Source organism: Equus przewalskii, chromosome 19, assembly GCF_037783145.1.
Source record: "Equus przewalskii isolate Varuska chromosome 19, EquPr2, whole genome shotgun sequence".
In the NCBI taxonomy this organism is placed as follows: domain Eukaryota; kingdom Metazoa; phylum Chordata; class Mammalia; order Perissodactyla; family Equidae; genus Equus; species Equus przewalskii.
This window is the reverse complement of record NC_091849.1, coordinates 37,287,108-37,304,751: the sequence shown is the minus strand read 5'-3', so window position 1 is coordinate 37,304,751 and position 17,644 is coordinate 37,287,108. Positions and strand designations below refer to the sequence as shown.

At 43.6% G+C, this 17,644-nt stretch overlaps 2 protein-coding genes across 9 annotated transcripts in view; both read left to right on the top strand.

The window, feature by feature from the left end:
* The window catches only part of TMEM217 (transmembrane protein 217), a 28,373-nt gene extending 25,372 nt beyond the window's left edge, over positions 1-3,001 (top strand). For 2 of the 3 annotated variants that reach the window (XM_008528773.2, XM_008528775.2), the window contains exons 2-3: positions 645-741; positions 2,128-2,995. In XM_008528773.2, the coding sequence (XP_008526995.1) occupies positions 2,139-2,717 (579 nt within the window). In that variant the 5' untranslated portion in view covers positions 645-741; positions 2,128-2,138 and the 3' untranslated portion in view covers positions 2,718-2,995. Of the gene's footprint in view, positions 1-644; positions 742-2,127 lie in introns of all 3 variants that reach the window. The other variant, XM_008528776.2, reaches the window with a different exon arrangement.
* Positions 1-14,375, top strand: part of TMEM217B (transmembrane protein 217B) — a 39,741-nt gene extending 25,366 nt beyond the window's left edge. For 2 of the 6 annotated variants that reach the window (XM_070584503.1, XM_070584501.1), the window contains exons 2-3: positions 11,020-11,085; positions 12,247-14,375. In XM_070584503.1, coding sequence (XP_070440604.1) covers positions 12,274-12,828 — 555 coding nt within the window. In that variant the 5' untranslated portion in view covers positions 11,020-11,085; positions 12,247-12,273 and the 3' untranslated portion in view covers positions 12,829-14,375. Of the gene's footprint in view, positions 1-10,874; positions 11,086-11,699 lie in introns of all 6 variants that reach the window. The other 4 variants (XM_070584504.1, XM_070584505.1, XM_070584506.1 and 1 more) reach the window with 4 other exon arrangements.
* The last annotated feature ends 3,269 nt before the right edge of the window (positions 14,376-17,644 follow it).

Below are 17,644 nucleotides of genomic sequence, written 5' to 3'. Positions count from 1 at the left end.
TCAGGTATTGAGTTTTTCATCTCTAGAAATTCTGTTTGGTTCTCTCAAATCTGCTAGGTTATTTTCTATGGTTTCCTATTTATACACATATTTTCAATATTATATTTTATTTATTTAAATGTAGTAATTAAGGAAATTCTGACACATGCTATAGAATGGATGAACCTTGAGGACATTATGTTAAATGAAATTAGCCAGTTACAAATAGACAAATACTGTATGATTCCACTTTACTATGTTGGATATATCATATCCAGATATATATCATATCCAGCATAGTAAAATTCATAGAAACAGAAAATGGAATGGTGGTTGCTAGAGGTTGGGGTGAAGGGGGAATAAGGAGTTTTTGTTTAAAGGGTATAGAGTTTCAGTTTTGTAAGGTGAAAATTTCTGGAGATTGACCATACAACAGTAAATATAGTTAAAAGTATTGAACTGTACACTTAAAAATGGTTAAGATGGTAAATTTTATGTTATTTTGTATTTTACCACAATTAAAAAATAATGCAAAAAAATGTAGTAATCATAACTGTTTCCTAATCTGGTATTTTCGCAGTTCTATTTCTGCTGTCTCTTATTTCTGCTGGTTCTCACATACCGTGCCTTGTTTCTCATGTGTTCGGTTATTTTTTACCATGTAGTAGTCATTGTCCCTGAAAAATTACTGATGGAGATTCTCTGAGGACCAGCACCAAGAGGCATTCCTCAGAGAGGATCTGAGGATCTAAGGTCTGCCAGGTACTTAGAGACACTTTCAGTTTAAGACTACTTTCACCTAGATTTATGACTTAAGAGTTTTTTTTGAATACTTCATGTAATTTAGGCTACAAATCCACAAAAAAGCCAGCTATGATTACAATGCCTCAGGGAGAGTTTTCTCCCCATGTGTTCAGCGTAGTACTAAGTTAACTTTCCCTGGAATCTCTTGGGACAAAGGTGAGATTTACTTCGGGTTCACTTTTACTCTAATCATAGCTCTTTGGGGAGCTACAGCTAATATAGGGAAGGCCTTGTCATAAACTCCCCACCTGGGTGGCCCCTGAGGTTTGATTTTATTATTCCTTACCCTGCAGAGCTCTCGTAATGAAATTCAAGTTTGCCTAGATTGACAAATACCCTCAGAGCAAAACTGACTTCCATGCTTGCGTACCTGTTGCAGTTCCTGAACTCCAATAGACTTTGGCCTTCTACCTCCTACCTTGTCAGCACTTCTGTGCTGCTGAGACTATTTTAAAACTGTTTTATACAGCATTTTAGTTGTTTTTAGTGGCAAGTTGGCCCCAATAACTTAACCAATCAGAAGTCCCTCTACTTTCTTTATTTCCTTCTCATTGATTTCTGCTCTTCTATTTAGTTTTTTCCTCCTATTTTCTGTTGTTCTTATTGATGGGTTTTCCCCCCTAACTTCTTGAGTTGAACACTTAGCTCATTATTGCCTTTTCTTTTCTATCATAAGGCTATGCTATCCAAAGCCTCTAAATTTCTTTTAAAGCACCCCTTTCATTGTATTCCTTAAGTTTTGATATGTGGTGGTAGAGTGATTACTCAAAGCCAGTTGGTGCACACCAACAGTTTTCATCAACTCCTCACCCCAGCAGGGCTATTGTCCTGCCCTGACTTTTCTCCTAAGACACCTGCACTCAAGATCTGACAAAGTGCAGCCCATTTTCCCCATCGGGGGCAGCAATGGTTGCCCAGGGCAATGCTAAGAAAGATAAGAGCATAATTTAAACTACATTTTCTACTTGGTGTTTTCTAACCCCAGCTACATATAAAAATCACTAGAAAGTTTTGAAAAATACTGATGTCTGAGTCCCACCCAGAGAATGTTCTGATTGGTCTAGCATAGGGATTGGGCATGCGTGATTCTAATGTGGAGCCAGGGCTGAGAACCAGTTGTCTAATTTATCTGCTCACCGCCACCAGCCCCAGACTGCATTCTCCCTCCTCCCCACTCACACTCCCAATCAATTTTAAACAGTCTTCCCAAAGCTCTTATTTCCTGGTTTCCATCTCTCTCTCTGTTGTTTCTCCAGGGTGAATTTGGGGAAGGAGGCAGAAACCCTGGTAATTTAAGACATTGGCAGGAACTAGAATTCTCCCTCATACTGTTTGTATTCACAGGAGTTCTCAGCATGAGACAGCAGCACTGGTGGGGGATGACTGCCAAAATGGGCACCGTGTTATCAGGGGTCTTTACCATCGTGGCCACCGACATGTACCTCATCTTCGAACAGAAGCACTTAAGGAGCAGCAATTGCACTGAGATTAACACACGGCCCAAGAGTAACATTATGCTGATAAATCAGTTCATCATCTGCTGGAGTTTCAATATTGTCTTCTTCCTATCGTCCATCACCATCATGGTCAGTTGCTTGCTCCTGCACTCCATATATGCCCAGATGTACAGAGGCTTGGTGATCTACGCCATCTGGATTCTTTTCTATGAAATTGCAAGCATTGTAATACAATTCTTCACTGACAATGACTCTAGCATTGCAGAGGTCAGATTCATACGTTGGTTTGGCTTGGTGTCCCGTGTATTCATGCATTGTTTCTGGTTGTTCTTTGTCATCACCTATGCCCACATAATCTACAAAAGTCAAAGCCAGGGCAATATAATTTCCTACAAGAGACGTATTTCTGCAGGCAGCGGAGAGTTCCCACAGCAGAGATCAAAGATAATCAACTTCACCCGCCACTATAATGAATAGTGTTGGCCCTTTTCTCTCCCCTGAGAGGCAGAGCTCCCAGGTTCTCATGGTGGTTCTATTCCTTTGGGAGGAATGTGACAAGAAATATGATTATAATCACAACTGGAACATCCTGCTCACTGAGGGTGCTTAGTTAAGGCACCTTGTTATTTAGCACAAAGATTGCTGTAACACAAAGGATACTGTTGGTGACCTGGGGTGGCTTTGTGCTATGGTTTTCCTTCCCGTGTCCTCTATGCTATGTTTCAGATATGTAAAAAAAAAATAAAAATAGAGAAAAATCATTCTTTATTTTCTTTCTTGAGTCCTCCCTTGCCCAAATTTGTCAAGGACCACGCAAAGCACTCGGCGAATCAAAAGGTGTTTGTTAAACTTTTCTGGTCTGTCGCTGTGCTGGACACTAAGAGGATGCAGAAAAGTATAAGATCTGAGGCCTGACCTGGGGGATTTTTCAGTTTAATGGGAGAAACTAAATCACTGTTTATGAATCAATTAGCCAAACATGTAAGACAGCACAAGATTACACATTATCACAGATCAACAAGCTTCACTTTGTGTTCAGGTACAGAAACTGTCAGAAGCAGTTTAAGCCAGAATAGAAAAAAAACCTGAGCAAATTTCTTTCAAACATTAGACATTATGTTAAATGTTTATTTATTTAATAGCTCTCTTGAGGTATAACTGATATACAATAAGCTGCACATGTTTAAAGTATATAATTTGATAAGTTTTGACATAAGTATATCCCAGTGAAACTATCACCACAATTGAATTTGTGAACATATGTATCATCCTCAAGTTTCCTCCTACTCTTTGCTTCCTGCCCCTTCCTGCACACACAACCCCCCACCATCATAAGGCGCTGATTTGCTGTCACTATATATTAGTTTTCAAATTCTAGAATTTTATATAAATGGAATCATACAGTACATACTCTTTTTCTGTCTGACTTCTTTCACTCAGCCTATGCTTTTAAGACTCATCCATGTCACTACGTAGATTGAGAGTTCATTCTTCATTGCTGAGTAGGATGCCATGGCATGAACGTACCACGGTCTGTTTATCCATTTGCCCATTGAAGGACATCTGGTGTTTTGCAGTTTGGGGCAATTATGAATAAGAATGCTATAAACATTTGTATACAAGACTTTGTATGGACTTATGAATTCATTCATCCTGGATAAATACCATTTTAACTTTTTAAGAAACTGACAAACTTTTTTCTAGAGTGGCTGTACCATTTTATATTCCCACTGGCAGTGTATGAGAATTCCAGTTCCTCCACATCCTTGCCAGCACTTAATATGGATAATAAGTTTTTCATGTTAGCCATTCTAGTGGGTATATGGTGGTATCTCATTGTGGTTTTTAACTCGCATTTCTCTAATGACAAATGATGTTGAACATCTTTTCATGTGCTTATTTAGCATGCTTATATCTTTTTTGGTAAAGTGTTCAAATCTTTTGCCCATTTTTAAAAATTAGGGTTTTTTGTTTTTTGGGTTTTTTTTTAAGGAAGATTAGCCCTGAGCTAACATCTGCCGCCAATCCTCCTTTTTTTGATGAGGAAGACTGGCCCTGAGCTAACATCATGCCCATCTTCCTCTACTTTATATGTGGGACGCCTACCACAGCATGGTGTGCCAAACAATGCCATGTCTGCACCCGGGATCTGAATCAGCGAACCCCGGGCTGCCGAAGCGGAACGTGCGCACTTAACCGCTGCGCCACCGAGCTGGCCCCTAGGGGGTTTTTTTATTGTTGAATTTGGGGAGTTCTTTATATTTTCTGGATACAAGTCCTTTATCAGATATAGGATTTGCAAATATTTTTTTCCAGTTTGTGCCTTGTCTTTTCATTCACTTAAGAGCGTCTTTTTATTTTAAAAGATTTTATTTTGTCCTTTTTCTCCCCAAAGCCCCCCAGTACATAGTTGTATGTTCTTCGTTGTGGGTCCTTCTAGTTATGGCATGTGGGACGCTGCCTCAGCGTGGTTCGATGAGCAGTGCCATGTCTGCACCCAGGATTCGAACCAACGAAACACTGGGCCACCTACAGCGGAGAGAGCAAACTGAACCACTCGGCCATGGGGCCAGCCCCAAGAGTGTCTTTTGAAGAGCAGAGAGATTTTTAATTTCAGTGAGGTCCAATTATGAATTTGTTCTTTTATGGATCACACTTTCAGTTATTACACCCAGGAAATCTCTGCCTAACCCAAGATCGTGAAGATTTTCTCCTATGTTTTCCTCTAGAAGCCGTAGTTTTAGGTTTTATACTTAGATATATAATACCTTTTGAGTTTTTTTAATATATGGTGAGAGATATAGATCAAAGTTCACTTTTTTGCACCTAGATATCTGGTTTTGCCAACAGTAATTGTTGAAAATATTATCCTTTCTCTACTGAATTAACTTTATATGTACTCACATGCCTATTTCTGGACTCTATTTTATTCCACTGATCTATTAGTCTATGTGCCGACGTCACTCTGTCTGGATTGTGGTAGCTTTATAAGTCTTTAAATCTCATTCTTCCATCTGTGTTCTTTTTTTAAAGATTGGCACCTGAGCTAACAACTGTTGCCAATCTTTTTCTTTTTTTCCTTCTTCTTCTCCCCAAAGCCCCCCAGTGCATAGTCGTATATATTCTAGTTGTGAGTGTCTCTGGTTGTGCTATGTGGGATGCCGCCTCAGTGTGGCCTGATGAGCAGCGCCATGTCCGCGCCCAGGATCCGAACCAGCAAAACCCTGGGCCACCAAAGCAGAGCGCGCGAACTAAACCACTCAGCCACGGGGCCGGCCCCTCCATGTGTTCTTTTTCAAAATTGTTTTGGCTATTCTGCATCCTTTGCATTTCCCTATGAATTTAGAATCAGCTTAGAATTTCTATTTTTAAAAAGCCTAATGGGATTTTGATTGGAATTGCATTGAATCTATAAGATCAATTTGGGGAGAATTGACATCTCAGCAATATTGCATCTTCTAACCCATGAAAACAGTCTCTCTCCATGCACTTAAGTCTTCTTTAATTTCCCTCAACAATGCTTTGTAGTTTTCAATGTACGAATCTTTCACATCTTTTGTCACATTCGTCTTCAAGTATTTTATATTTTTGATGCTATTGTAAATGGCGTTATTTCTTAAATTTCAATTCCAATTGTTTGTTTTTAGCATATAGAAATACAATTATTTGTATATTGATCCTGTATCCTGCAATACTGCTAAACTCATGTATTAGGTCAAATCATGTTTTTGTAGATTCCATCAGATTTTCTGCATAGTGAACCATGTTGTCTGCAAATAGGGACCGTTTTTCTTCTTCCTCTTCCTGCCTTACTGCACTTGCTAGCGCCTCCAGTACAATGTTGAGTAGAAGTAGTGAAAAGGGGCATTATTCTCTTGTTCCTGATTTTGGAGGGAAAGCACTCAGTCTTTCTCCATTAGGTATGGTGTTAGCTGTAGATTTTCGTAGTTGTCCTGTATCAGGTTGAAGAAATCCCCTTCTATTCCTGCTCTGTTGAAAGTTTTTTAAAATCAGAAATAAATGTTGCATATCGTCAAATGTTTTTTCTACATATATTGAGATTATTTTTTTGATGATTAACAGGGTGAACTACTTTGATAGAGTTTCAAATGTTAAACCAACCATGACATTCCTGGGATAAACTCTACTTGGTCATCATGTACAATCCTTTTCATATGTTGTTGGATTAGATTTGTTAAATTTTGCTTAGAATTTTTTGCGTCTATGTTCATGGGGGATATTGGTCTGTAGTTTTCTTCTTCAATGTCTCCGTCAGGTTTTGGTGCCAGAGTAATGCTTGCTTCATAGAAAGCAGTATTTTTTCCTTTTAAATTTTCTGTAAGAGTTTATGTAAAATTGGTATTTATTTCTTCCTTAAATCTTTGATAGGATTCAGCAGTGAAGCCATCTGGACCTGGAATTTTCTCTGTGGGAAGTTTTTAACTACGAATTCAATATTTTAAAAAACAGATATAGGACTATTGAGCTTATCTATTTCTTCTTGAATAAGCTTTAGCAGTTTGCGTTTTTTAAGAAATTTGTCCATTCTACATAAGTTATCAAATTTCTTGCCATACAGCTGTTCATAATATTCCCTTATCTTTTTTTTAAAAAAGATTTTATTTTTCCTTTTTCTCCCAAAGCCCCCCTGGTACATAGTTGTGTATTTTTAGTTGTGGGTCCTTCCAGTTGTGGCATGTGGGATGCCTCCTCAGCATGGTCTGATGAGTGGTGCCATGTCTGTACCCAGGATTTGAACCAGTGAAACCCTGGGCTGCTGAAGCGGAGCGCGAGAACTTAACCACTCGGCCACCGGGCTAGCTCCCTATTATTCTTTTTAATATCTGTGGAATGTGTAGTGAAGTCACTGCTCTCCTTCCTGATATTGTTATTTTGTGTTTCTCTTTTTTTTTTCCTCTAATCAGCCTGATTAGAGATTTATTAATTTTTAATAAAACCAGCTTTTGGTTTCATTGATTTTATCTCTTCTCTTTCTGTCTTCTGTCTCATTGATTTCTGCTCTGATCATTATTATTTTCTTCTACTTACTTTGACTTTAATTCACTTTTTATACTTTCTCAAAACTGAGGTAGAAGCTGAGATCATTGATTTAAGACCTTTCTTATTTTCTTTTTTATTGAGGTGACATTGGTTTATAACATCATATAAATTTCATATATACATAGCTATATTTTGACTTCTGTGTAGAGTACTCCATGATCACCACCGAAAGTCTAGTTGCCATCCATCGCCATACAAATGCCGCCTTTTGCCCTCCCTCCATTCCTCTTCCCCTTTGGTAACCACCAATTTGTTCTCTGTATCTATATGTGTGTGTGTTTGTTTATCTTCCACATATGAGTGAAATCATATGGTATTTGGCTTTCTCCATCTGACTTATTTAGCTTAGCATAATACCCTCAAGGTCCATCCATGGCTGAATAGTATGCTGTTGTATATATAGAGAAAGGCTGGGCATATATAGAAAGGCTGGGCTGGTGTGTGTGTGTATATATATATATATATATATATATACACATACATACCGTATCTTCTTTATCCATTCATCTGTTGATGGGCACTTAGGTTGTTTCTAAGTCTTGGCTATTGTGAATAATGCCACAATGAACATAAGAGTACACATCTCTTTCTGAATTAGTGTTTTTGTTTTCTTTGGATAAATACCCAGAAGTAGAATAGCTGGATTATATGGTAATTCTATTTTTAATTGTTTGAGGAATCTCTATACTGTTTTCCATAGTGGCTGAACCACTTTACGTTCCCACCAGCAGTGTACAAATTTTCCCTTTTCTCCACATCCTCTCCAGTACTTGTTGTTTCTTATCTTTTAATAATAGCCATTTTGACAGGCGTGAGGTGATATCTCATTGTGGTTAATTTCCCTAAGAATTAGTGACGTTGAACATATTTTCATATACCTATTGGCCACCTGTATATCTTCTTTGGAAAAATGTCTGTTCAGACCCTCTGCCCATTTTTTTATTGGGTGGTTTGTTTTTTATTGTTGAGTTGTATGAGTTCTTTATATATTTTGGATATCAACCCCTTATCAGACATATGATTTGCAAATATCTTCTCCCAATTGGTAGGTTGTCTTATCACTTTGTTGATGGTTTCCTTTGCTGTGTAGAAGATTTTCAGTTTGATGTAGTCTCATTTGTTTATTTTTTTCTTTTGTTTCCCTTGCCTGGGGAGACATATTCAAAGAGATACTGCTAAGACCAATGTCAAAGAGTGTACTGACTATGTTTCCTTCTAGGAGTTTTATGGTTTCAGGTCTTGCATTCAAGTCTTTAATCCATTTCAAGTTAAATTTTGTGTATGGTGTAAGATAATGGTCTACTTTCATTCTTTTGCATGTGGCTGTCCAGTTTCCCAACACCATTTATTGAAGAGACTTTCCTTTCTCTACTGCAAGTTCTTGGTTCCTTTATCAAAAATTAGCTGTCCATAATCTTATTTTCTAATACAGGCATATAGTGCTATAAAATATCCCCTAAGTGCTACTTTAATGGCATCACACAAATTGTGGTATGTTGTGTTTTCATTTTTAGTCAGTTAAAAATATTTTCTGATTTCCCTTTGATATCTTCTTTGATCTATGAGTTATTTATAAATGCGCTACTTTGTTTCGATATTTGGGGATTCTCCAGAAATCTTTCTGTTATTGATTTCTAAGTGTGTTTCTGCCTTCATGCACCCCACCTCAGTGAATGAGCCACCCTCCACCTAGATGCTCATTCCAGGCTCCTTCTCCTATTGCCCCAAACCCCAAAAGCACACCCTAACCACCCCTCTGTTGCCTTACTTCACCCTATTTCTTTCAACAGCCTCTCAGCTGCTCTGTCTGCCTCCACTCTTGCCCCATTTTTTTTTAAGATTTTATTTTTTTCCTTTTTCTCCCCAAAGCCCCCCAGTACATAGTTGTATATTCTTCGTTGTGGGTCCTTCTAGTTGTGGCATGTGGGACGCTGCCTCAGCATGGTTTGATGAGCAGTGCCATGTCCGCACCCAGGATTCGAACCAACGAAACACTGGGCTGCCTGCAGCGGAGCGCGCGAACTTAACCACTCGGCCATGGGACCAGCCCCATCTTGCCCCATTTTTGATCCATGGTCCCTATGGCAGCAAGAAAGATTTTCATAAAATGCAAATCAGATCATCACACACACACACACACACACAAACACCCACACACCCTTAAGACCCTTTCAGATCTCTCCATTACCTTCCAGAGAAACTTCCACATAGCAGGTGGCGGATGAGGCCCTTTCCTTTTCTGGCCCTGGGAACTCATGTAGCTCAAGACCAAACTTGCTGTTTCCAAAATGGGTTTTGCCTGTCCCTGTGCCTACCTGGATGTTGTCCATTTTGCCAGGGCTGAAGTCCCTCCTTTTTCCACCCAGTTAATGCCCACATCCTTTAAGACACAGGCTCAATGATTGCCTTTTCCAGAAAGTCTCCACTGATTCCCATTCTGGCATAGATCTTGTTACATCTTAAGGACACTGGGCCACCTCCTTCACAGCATTTATCACATTGCACTGTAAGTTTTCTTTTCCTTTTTAAAATTTTTTTAAAAAATATTTTATTCATTTGTTTTTTTTAATTTGTCTAGCTTCCTCACTAGAATGTTTACCTGTGTATCTCTACTACCAAGCTCACTAGACGCTCAATGGATGTTTGCTGAGTGAATGTTGAATGAATAGAATGTACCAGAGGAACTCACAGGAGGCAGAAAGACAAGTTAGGCCACTATTACAGCGACCGAGGAGGGAGGTGCTAGGGCCAAAACCAAGGCTGGGGCGGCAGGGGTGAGGACCCAGTGGGATTTATAAAGACACTGCCTTGAACTCTGCAACACAGGCTTAAACCACAGGAACAAGCCTGTGTGGTCGGGGCCCTATTTTTGAGTGGGTGATGGCTGCTCTGGAAGCTTCTCTGTGAGTCGGGACGAGGTGAGGTTTGGTTGATGGGGACAGGAAACTATCAATGTAGCCATCCACTGGCCAGCACACTGCCTCTCCCACCCGACCTGTGACCCTCCAGGCCCTGGGGTGCAGCGAGAGGTTTGTGGATCAAGGACTAAACTCTGGAGTCACACAGAGTTGGGAGGATAGTGAGGAATAAAGTGGAGGAATATTTTGAATGAACCTTGAAAACGTTACGCTACGTGATATAAGCCAGACACAAAAGGACAAATGCTGTATGATTCCACTCATCTGAGGTACCTAGAATAGTCAAATTCACAAAGACAGAAAGTAGAGTAGTGGGTAACTGGGGCTGGGGGAGGCGGTCGGGGAGTTAATGTTTGATGGGTACAGAGTTTTTCTCTGTAAGATCCTCCATACAGAGTACAGAGTTTTTCATATTACAGAATGTGAAAAAGTCTGGAGATGAGTGGTGGTAATGGTTGCCCGACCATGTCAATGTACTTAATGCCATTGAATTGTACATTCAAAAAGGGTTAAAATGGTAAAATTTATGTTATGTATATTTTACCACAATAAAAAAAAGAATTGCTAACAAGAAACAAAAAAGAATATTTGGGGTGGAGGGAGGGAGTGAGAAGGCTGGAGGGAGGCCATCAGCAGCCTCTCTGTTCTCTGACAGGACTGGACAAGAGCCCTGTTCCAGTCACCTCAGAAGGAGGCCATGTCAGGCTTCCAATGGGTTGTCCCCCATTGGAAACACATCAGCCAGAGGACTGCACCCGTTCCCCTCGTGCGTGACTGTTCCCCTTCCGTCTCCCCTACAGTGGAGCTCGCCATTGTGGTGAGAAGAGGAGAGAGCTTTGCTCTGGAGTTCTCTGACTTGGGAGCTGGTAAGAAGGCGATGGGATGGGAGGGACCTTAGCAATGGGACCCAGTCTATCCCAGCCTCAGGCCCTCTGTGATGAACATACCCTCAGCAGGGTCTGCTTGGGCTCTAGGCATCTCCACCCTGGCTGGAGCCCGTCTCTAGATAGAGTTCAGGTCTAACCTAGGTTGCAGCCGGAGGTCTGCCAGCTGGGTCCTCACCTATACAACCACGGCTTATTGTTAAGGCACCTTGGCCCTGGGCAGAGAAGACAGTAAGCCTTGGCTCCATCAACCTTCCTCCGCTCCACTCACTGCTAGCTGAACCCTGTGAGCTGGGACAAGTGTGGATCAGACCCAGGGAGCAAAGCAGGGAAATTCCATTTCTAAGGGCTTGGAAGGAAAGAAAGGGAGGCGGTGGGCGGGGGCGGGGGGGGGGGTGCAGTCAGGGATGATTCTAGGCCCCTGAGGAGCCATACTAGATTTATTTATTTATTTTTAAAGATTGGCACCTAACAACTGTTGCCAATCTTCTTTTTTTTTTTTTTAAGGATTGGCACCTGGGCTAACAACTGTTGCCAATCTTTTTTTTTCTGCTTTATCTCCCCAAACCCCCCCTGTACACAGTTGTATATCTTAGTTGCAGGTCCTTCTAGTTGTGGGATGTGGGACGCCGCCTCAACGTGACCTGACGAGTGGTGCCATGTCCACGCCCAGGATCCGAACCCTGGGCCGCCGCAGTGGAGCACGCGAACTTAACCACTCGGCCACGGAGCTGGCCCCCATACTAGATTTATGATTTCAGAGAAATACATATCCCATAAAGGAGCCCAGAACTGACTCTGTCATTATTCCAGATACAGGAGCTTTCTAATCCCATGAGACTAACGCCGATAGGAGCACCCTTTTTGCCACCTTAACACACAGCTGTCGCTGGAACAGCAGAGCTGGAAGCTATGTGAGGAATATCCTGGGCAATAATGCCCTCACTCCCCAGTGATGTGGTCACCTATAGCTAGTTAGGTCAGAGCAGGGACCAGACCCCATGTCCCTTGACTTCCAGCCCATTGCCTGTCCATATGCCATTACGACTCTTAGCTTCGCCGTTTACATCTAGTGTGGAGGAGTTGTTCTAGGAATAGCTCTGCCATTTTGTCATGTAGCTCCATGATTTTTTTTTTCTGCAGCAGATGCTCTGGTAAAACAAATATAAAATGAATGGCAAGTTGTTCTCCTTCTTGGTGGGCATCTTCTCTATCCTCAACACCATCCAGTTCCTCATCTTTGACTTGAACCAGAGTACATTGGTTGGCTATGAAGATAAGTTCAGTGTCTACATGGACACAAACTCTGACTTAGTCGCTTGGGTCATCTTCAACAGGAAGGACATCAGCATCACCCTGTCCACCATCACCATCGTGGTCAGCTTGTTGCTCCTCTATTGCGTTCACATAAACAACTACGTGGGGCTGCTGTGCTATGCCTTGTGGATGGTCACCTGCGAGCTCATCAACTTCTCCATTGTCCTGCTCATCAACGGGACCGTCAAAGAGGCGTTCAAGGAGCTTAGTTACCTGGAGTTGGTCCTCCAAATCTCCCGCATGCTCTTGTACTTCTGCTGTCTGCCCTTCATCACCAAGTACATGTACACCCTTTACAAGGACCCCAAGATGTTTGGCAAGATAGGTCGCCGCAGGCAGTCCTCCATCAGTACAGTCGATTCGTGGGCGCCTGTTGGGCTGGGAACGTTGTACCGCAAGATAAACTGAACTGTCTCAGGAAGAAGAGAGAGAGAGGGACCATGCTCCCCAACCATGGCTCCCTCTTTTCCTACTTGCCTTCTGTTGATTCCACTTGCCTTTTCAGGGTCCTCGAGTTTTATGCACTTAAGAGTGATTCTTGGGGGAGGGAGAGTTGCACGGATCAATTATTGTGCATGAGTGTGTTTGTGACTTGTTTTAGCATTTAATTATATACCACCTTTGTGCTTGTGTAACCGTCTCATTGGTGTTTGCTCTTGTCTGTCATGGTCCCCTCCTCTCTGCATGTCCTTCATTTCTAATTTTTTCTTGTGGGTTGCCCCACAGACGCATGGTTCTGCTAAGTCATTTTGGAACAGCGCTGTCAGATAGAACTTTCTGTGCTGATGGAAATGTTCTATATCTATGCTTTCCACTCGCCATATGTAGTATTGAGCACTTGGAACATGGCTATTCCAACCCAGGAGTGAAATTTTAAATTTTATTCCATTTTAATTACAGGCACACCTCAGAGAGATGGCGGGTTCAGTTCCAGACCACTGCAATAAAGCAAATATCGCAATAAAGCAAGTCACTGAGTTTTTTGGTTTCCCAGTGCATATAGAAGTTACGTTTACACGATATTATATTAAGTGTGCAATAGCCTTATGTCTAAAAAAAGCAAAGTGCACACCTTAATTAAAAAATACTTTATTGCTAAAAAATGCTAACCATCACCTGAGCCTTCAGTGAGGCGTAATCTTTTTGCTGGTGGAGGATCTCATAAAAAATGCATATCTGTGAAGCACAATAAAACAAAGCACAATAAAATGAGATGTGCCTATAATTTCAATTTCAACAGCCACATGCGGCTGGCTCGTGGTCTCCATGTTGCAGAGCACAGTGACGTGGAGCCTCATTCTACTCCTGCATGGAACCATAGAAAGAACCCCTGTCCAGCTTCACGGATCCTCTGCTTCCCTCATACTTTCCAAAAAGCAGTTTCTCATGTTGGTTCATAGCATGGCAAGAAGAATCCCCGTTGAAGAAAGCTCCAGGATTTCTCAATTTAAGCGCTGTGGACATTTTGGACTGGATAATTCTGTCTTGTAGGGGGCTGTCCTGTGCGTCATGGAGGTTTAGCAGCATACATGGCCTCTACCCACTAGATGCCAGTAGCATCCTCCCACCCTTGTAACAACTGAAAATGTCTGCAGACGTTGCCAAATGTTCCCTGGGGGGTAAAATTGCCCCCAGCTGAGAACCACTATTTTGAAGCAACACACCCTGCGCTGACAGTTGGTATGCCACTACTGTTAACTAGCGGAGAGCATCTTTTACCGAGAGCTCCTTACATTAATGCACCACCTCGTGTAGTTTTCATTTTAACACTCCCATTTTATGTTTTGGTGGAACGGAGGCTCAGGGCGCTTAAGTGATGTGATCAAGGTCACCTAGTAGCAAAATCAGGATTTGAATCTAGATCATCTGATTTCATACACAAATGTCCTACCTAATTCCCTGAAGCACTCTTACTTTTACCAAGATAAAAAAAAAATAATAAATTAAAAAAAAAAGAGGGACCTCTTTTTAGGATATTTTCTTTCTCTTCAAAAAATGTTGGGAGGGAAGTCAAAAGGACCCTGTTTGTTTTGGCCACACCCTCCAAACCATGAGCGTAACGACAGTAGCCTACTTTTACTGAATATTGAATAAGTGCAAAGTACTATTCTAACAATTCACTCAATTCTTCCCACCGTCCTGAGGGATAAATTTGGATCCAGGTCAGTTCCCAAAATGACCACCAGATGGCAGTCCGCAATAAGCTTTTGCTTAGCGCTGTCTGCCTTCGTAAGTCAGATCCTCCAGGGTTGGCTGAGTTGGGATGTATTGGGTCTCAAACTGATGACTGGGGACTTACAGTGTGTGTCCCTGCTCTAGTCTCACAAGGCGTGCCTTGCCTGGTTGTGACTCGCTGGTACCAAAAACAAAAAATAAAACGTAGGCAGACTTCAGGGTTCTGATCCCCCATCCCGGCTGGCTTGGTGGTGGGGAGGTGGGGAGACTGGAGACCAGTGTGTGGAAGAGGTGGAGGGAGAAGCAGAGTTCCAAGAATCAGCTCAACCAAGAGTTACCTGATGCTTAAGATGCTCAGACACAAGAGTGCGCGCCCCTCTACACCGACTCACTCACCAAAGCCGTTGTTTGCATCCGCTTCTGCTTCCTGGCCCCCCTTTCTCTCTAGAAGCCCCTGCACTGCACTGAGACTGCTCTTGTTAGGGTGATGTCCACGCTGCCCAATCCCGCACTCAGACTTCTCTTGCCAGACCTCTCCATAGGATTCAACCAGCTGATCCCTTCCTGTCCTGTAAGCAGGTCTCTGTCCTGACCTATGGGACACCAGGGCCGCCCCTCTCCATGCACCACCTGGCTCGCTGGCCCTCCTCCTCCGTCTCCTTTGCTGGCTCCTCCTCATCGCCCTGACCTCCAAACATTGGAGTGCTCCAGGACTCAGTCCTTGCTCCACTTCTCGTCTCTGTCTCGGTCACTCCCAGCTCCCCTTGGCCAGGCCCTTCGTGGGTAACCCCGTATTGACGTCTCCAATCTGTATGTCTCCCCGGAAATCTGCTCTTGTTGATCCAATTGCTGCCTCGCTGTTGCAGGCGCCTCTAACACGGTTCCCAATGTTCCCAGCCAACTGGTATTCACACCCATCACCTCCCCTTGGACGGTCCGCTAGTCTGGGCTTAGTGACCCTCTTCTAACACACAGAACATGGCAAAGGGATGGGATGTCACCTCAAAGATTAGCTTACAAAGAGACAGTGCCTCCAGTGTTGCTCGCTCTCTCTCAGGGCAGCCAGCTGCCAGTTTGGGAGCATCTTGGGGGAGAGGATCGCATGGCCAGGAAATGGCTTCTCTGGCCAACAAGGACCTGAATCCCACCGAAAGCCACATGAGTGAACCTGGAAGCACATCGTCCCTTAGTCAAGTCTGGCGGTGACCACAGCCCGGGCTGAAGACCCTGCCTGCAGATGACAGACCCTGAGTTGGAAGTGAGGCCTGAGTTGCTGACCCACAGAAACTGTGACATAATAAATGTGTGTTCTCCTAAGCCACCAAGTTTTGGAGTAATTTGCCACACAGCAATCAATAACTAGCGCCCGTAACATCTCCACATTAGTGCCCAGTGGCCGTCTCAAAACAGGTCCCAATCCACACTCGTGATTTTTTCCCAAAAACCTGCCCTAAGTCCCAGTCTTTCCCGCTTCCGGCCTTCCAGTTGCTCAGGTCAAAGACCCAGGAGTCATCCTTGGGTTCCCTCTTTCTCCCAGCCTTCATCCAACCCCTCGACAAACCCTGTCAGCCCACCTTCAGTGTAGATCCAGACCCCACCACAGCTCACCGCCTCCACTGCCACCACCCTGACCCAAGCTGTCACCGTCTTTTGACCAGGCTTTTGCTATAGCAGCGTCCCAACTGGTCTCCCTGACGCCACCCTTGTTCCCCCTACAGTCAGTTCTCCACCCGGCAGCCAGAGGGACCCTACTGAAACCTAAGTCAGATCATGTCCCTTCTCCACTCAGCTGTTCATATCCTGCCAGTGTTCCCTACCACACTCAGAGTAAAACTCCCGAGTCTTTACCCTGTCGTGCTGGGGCTAAGTGATCCAGCTCCCTGTCATCCCTCTGATCTCCTTTCTAGCCCCTTTGTCCTCTCTCTCTGCTCCAGGCCCATCAGCCTCCTTGCAGTTCCTCTTACACACCCCAGCCTCAGGGCCTTTGCATTTGCCATTCCTTCAGCCTGGAATGTTCTTACTCCAGATATCCACTGGCTTCCTGTTTTGTTTCCTTCAGATGTCTGCTCAGAAGTCATAAGAGAGGCCTTCCCTACCAAACTATGTGAAACAACCCCTCCCCACCCAATCCCTCCCTAACCCACTTACCCTGCTTTATTTTTTTCATAACACTTATCACCTGACTTACTATATATAGTAACCACCCCACCCCCCAAATATGAGCACCATATATCCTTCATTGCTGTTTCCCCAGCACCCAGAACAACACCCAGCACACAGCAGGTGCTCAATACACATTTGTGGAACGAAGGGACACGAACCCTCAGCAGAACAGAATGGCCTGTTGTTCCTCATTTTCCAAATGGTGGTTGCGGTTGGATGGGCTGGTGAGGGGCGAGTTCTTGTGGCTCTTCCAGCCTCCTCTTCCACTGCTCTCTCCGCTCGCTCACTTCTGGAGTCAGAGGACGCGATTTCAGCTTCCTTGTCCCTCTCCTCCTGCCCTCGTCCTTTCCGTGGCACCAGCCGCTGACACTAGAAACACCGCATAATCTTCCAGCTCCTTGTCACCAAGACTTCTGAAGCGCACAGGTGTCGCGAGAGCTGCCGCCCACCCCTGTGAAGATCTCTGGCCTTGCGTCCTCCCTTTCTTCACGTGTTTGCTGAGTGTCTGCTGGGTAGCAGGCCCTGAGCTGGGAACTGGAGAATATCCTGGAAGGCATGACACAGCCCACAGCCCGAGGGCTCCCAGCCTAGTGAGGGGCACAACTGCGCAGGGCCATTTGGGCCCAGGATAGTAGGTGCTGGGGGAAGCACTGTGGGCCACAGGAGGAATCCCAACTCTTGGAGAGTGGAGAATCAGGGAAGTCTTCCTGGAGGAGGAGACCTTTAAGCTGAGTCCTGGAGGAGAGTCTGATTTAGCTCTGAGGAGGTAGGGGAGGAAACAGAAAGGTGGGAGGCCGAGAAGGTGCAGATACCCCAGAGATAGGAAGCTGTAAGCTCTTATCCATTGTTTCCCCCTCAGGGGGAAGTAAGGGGCTCTGTGCAGGGG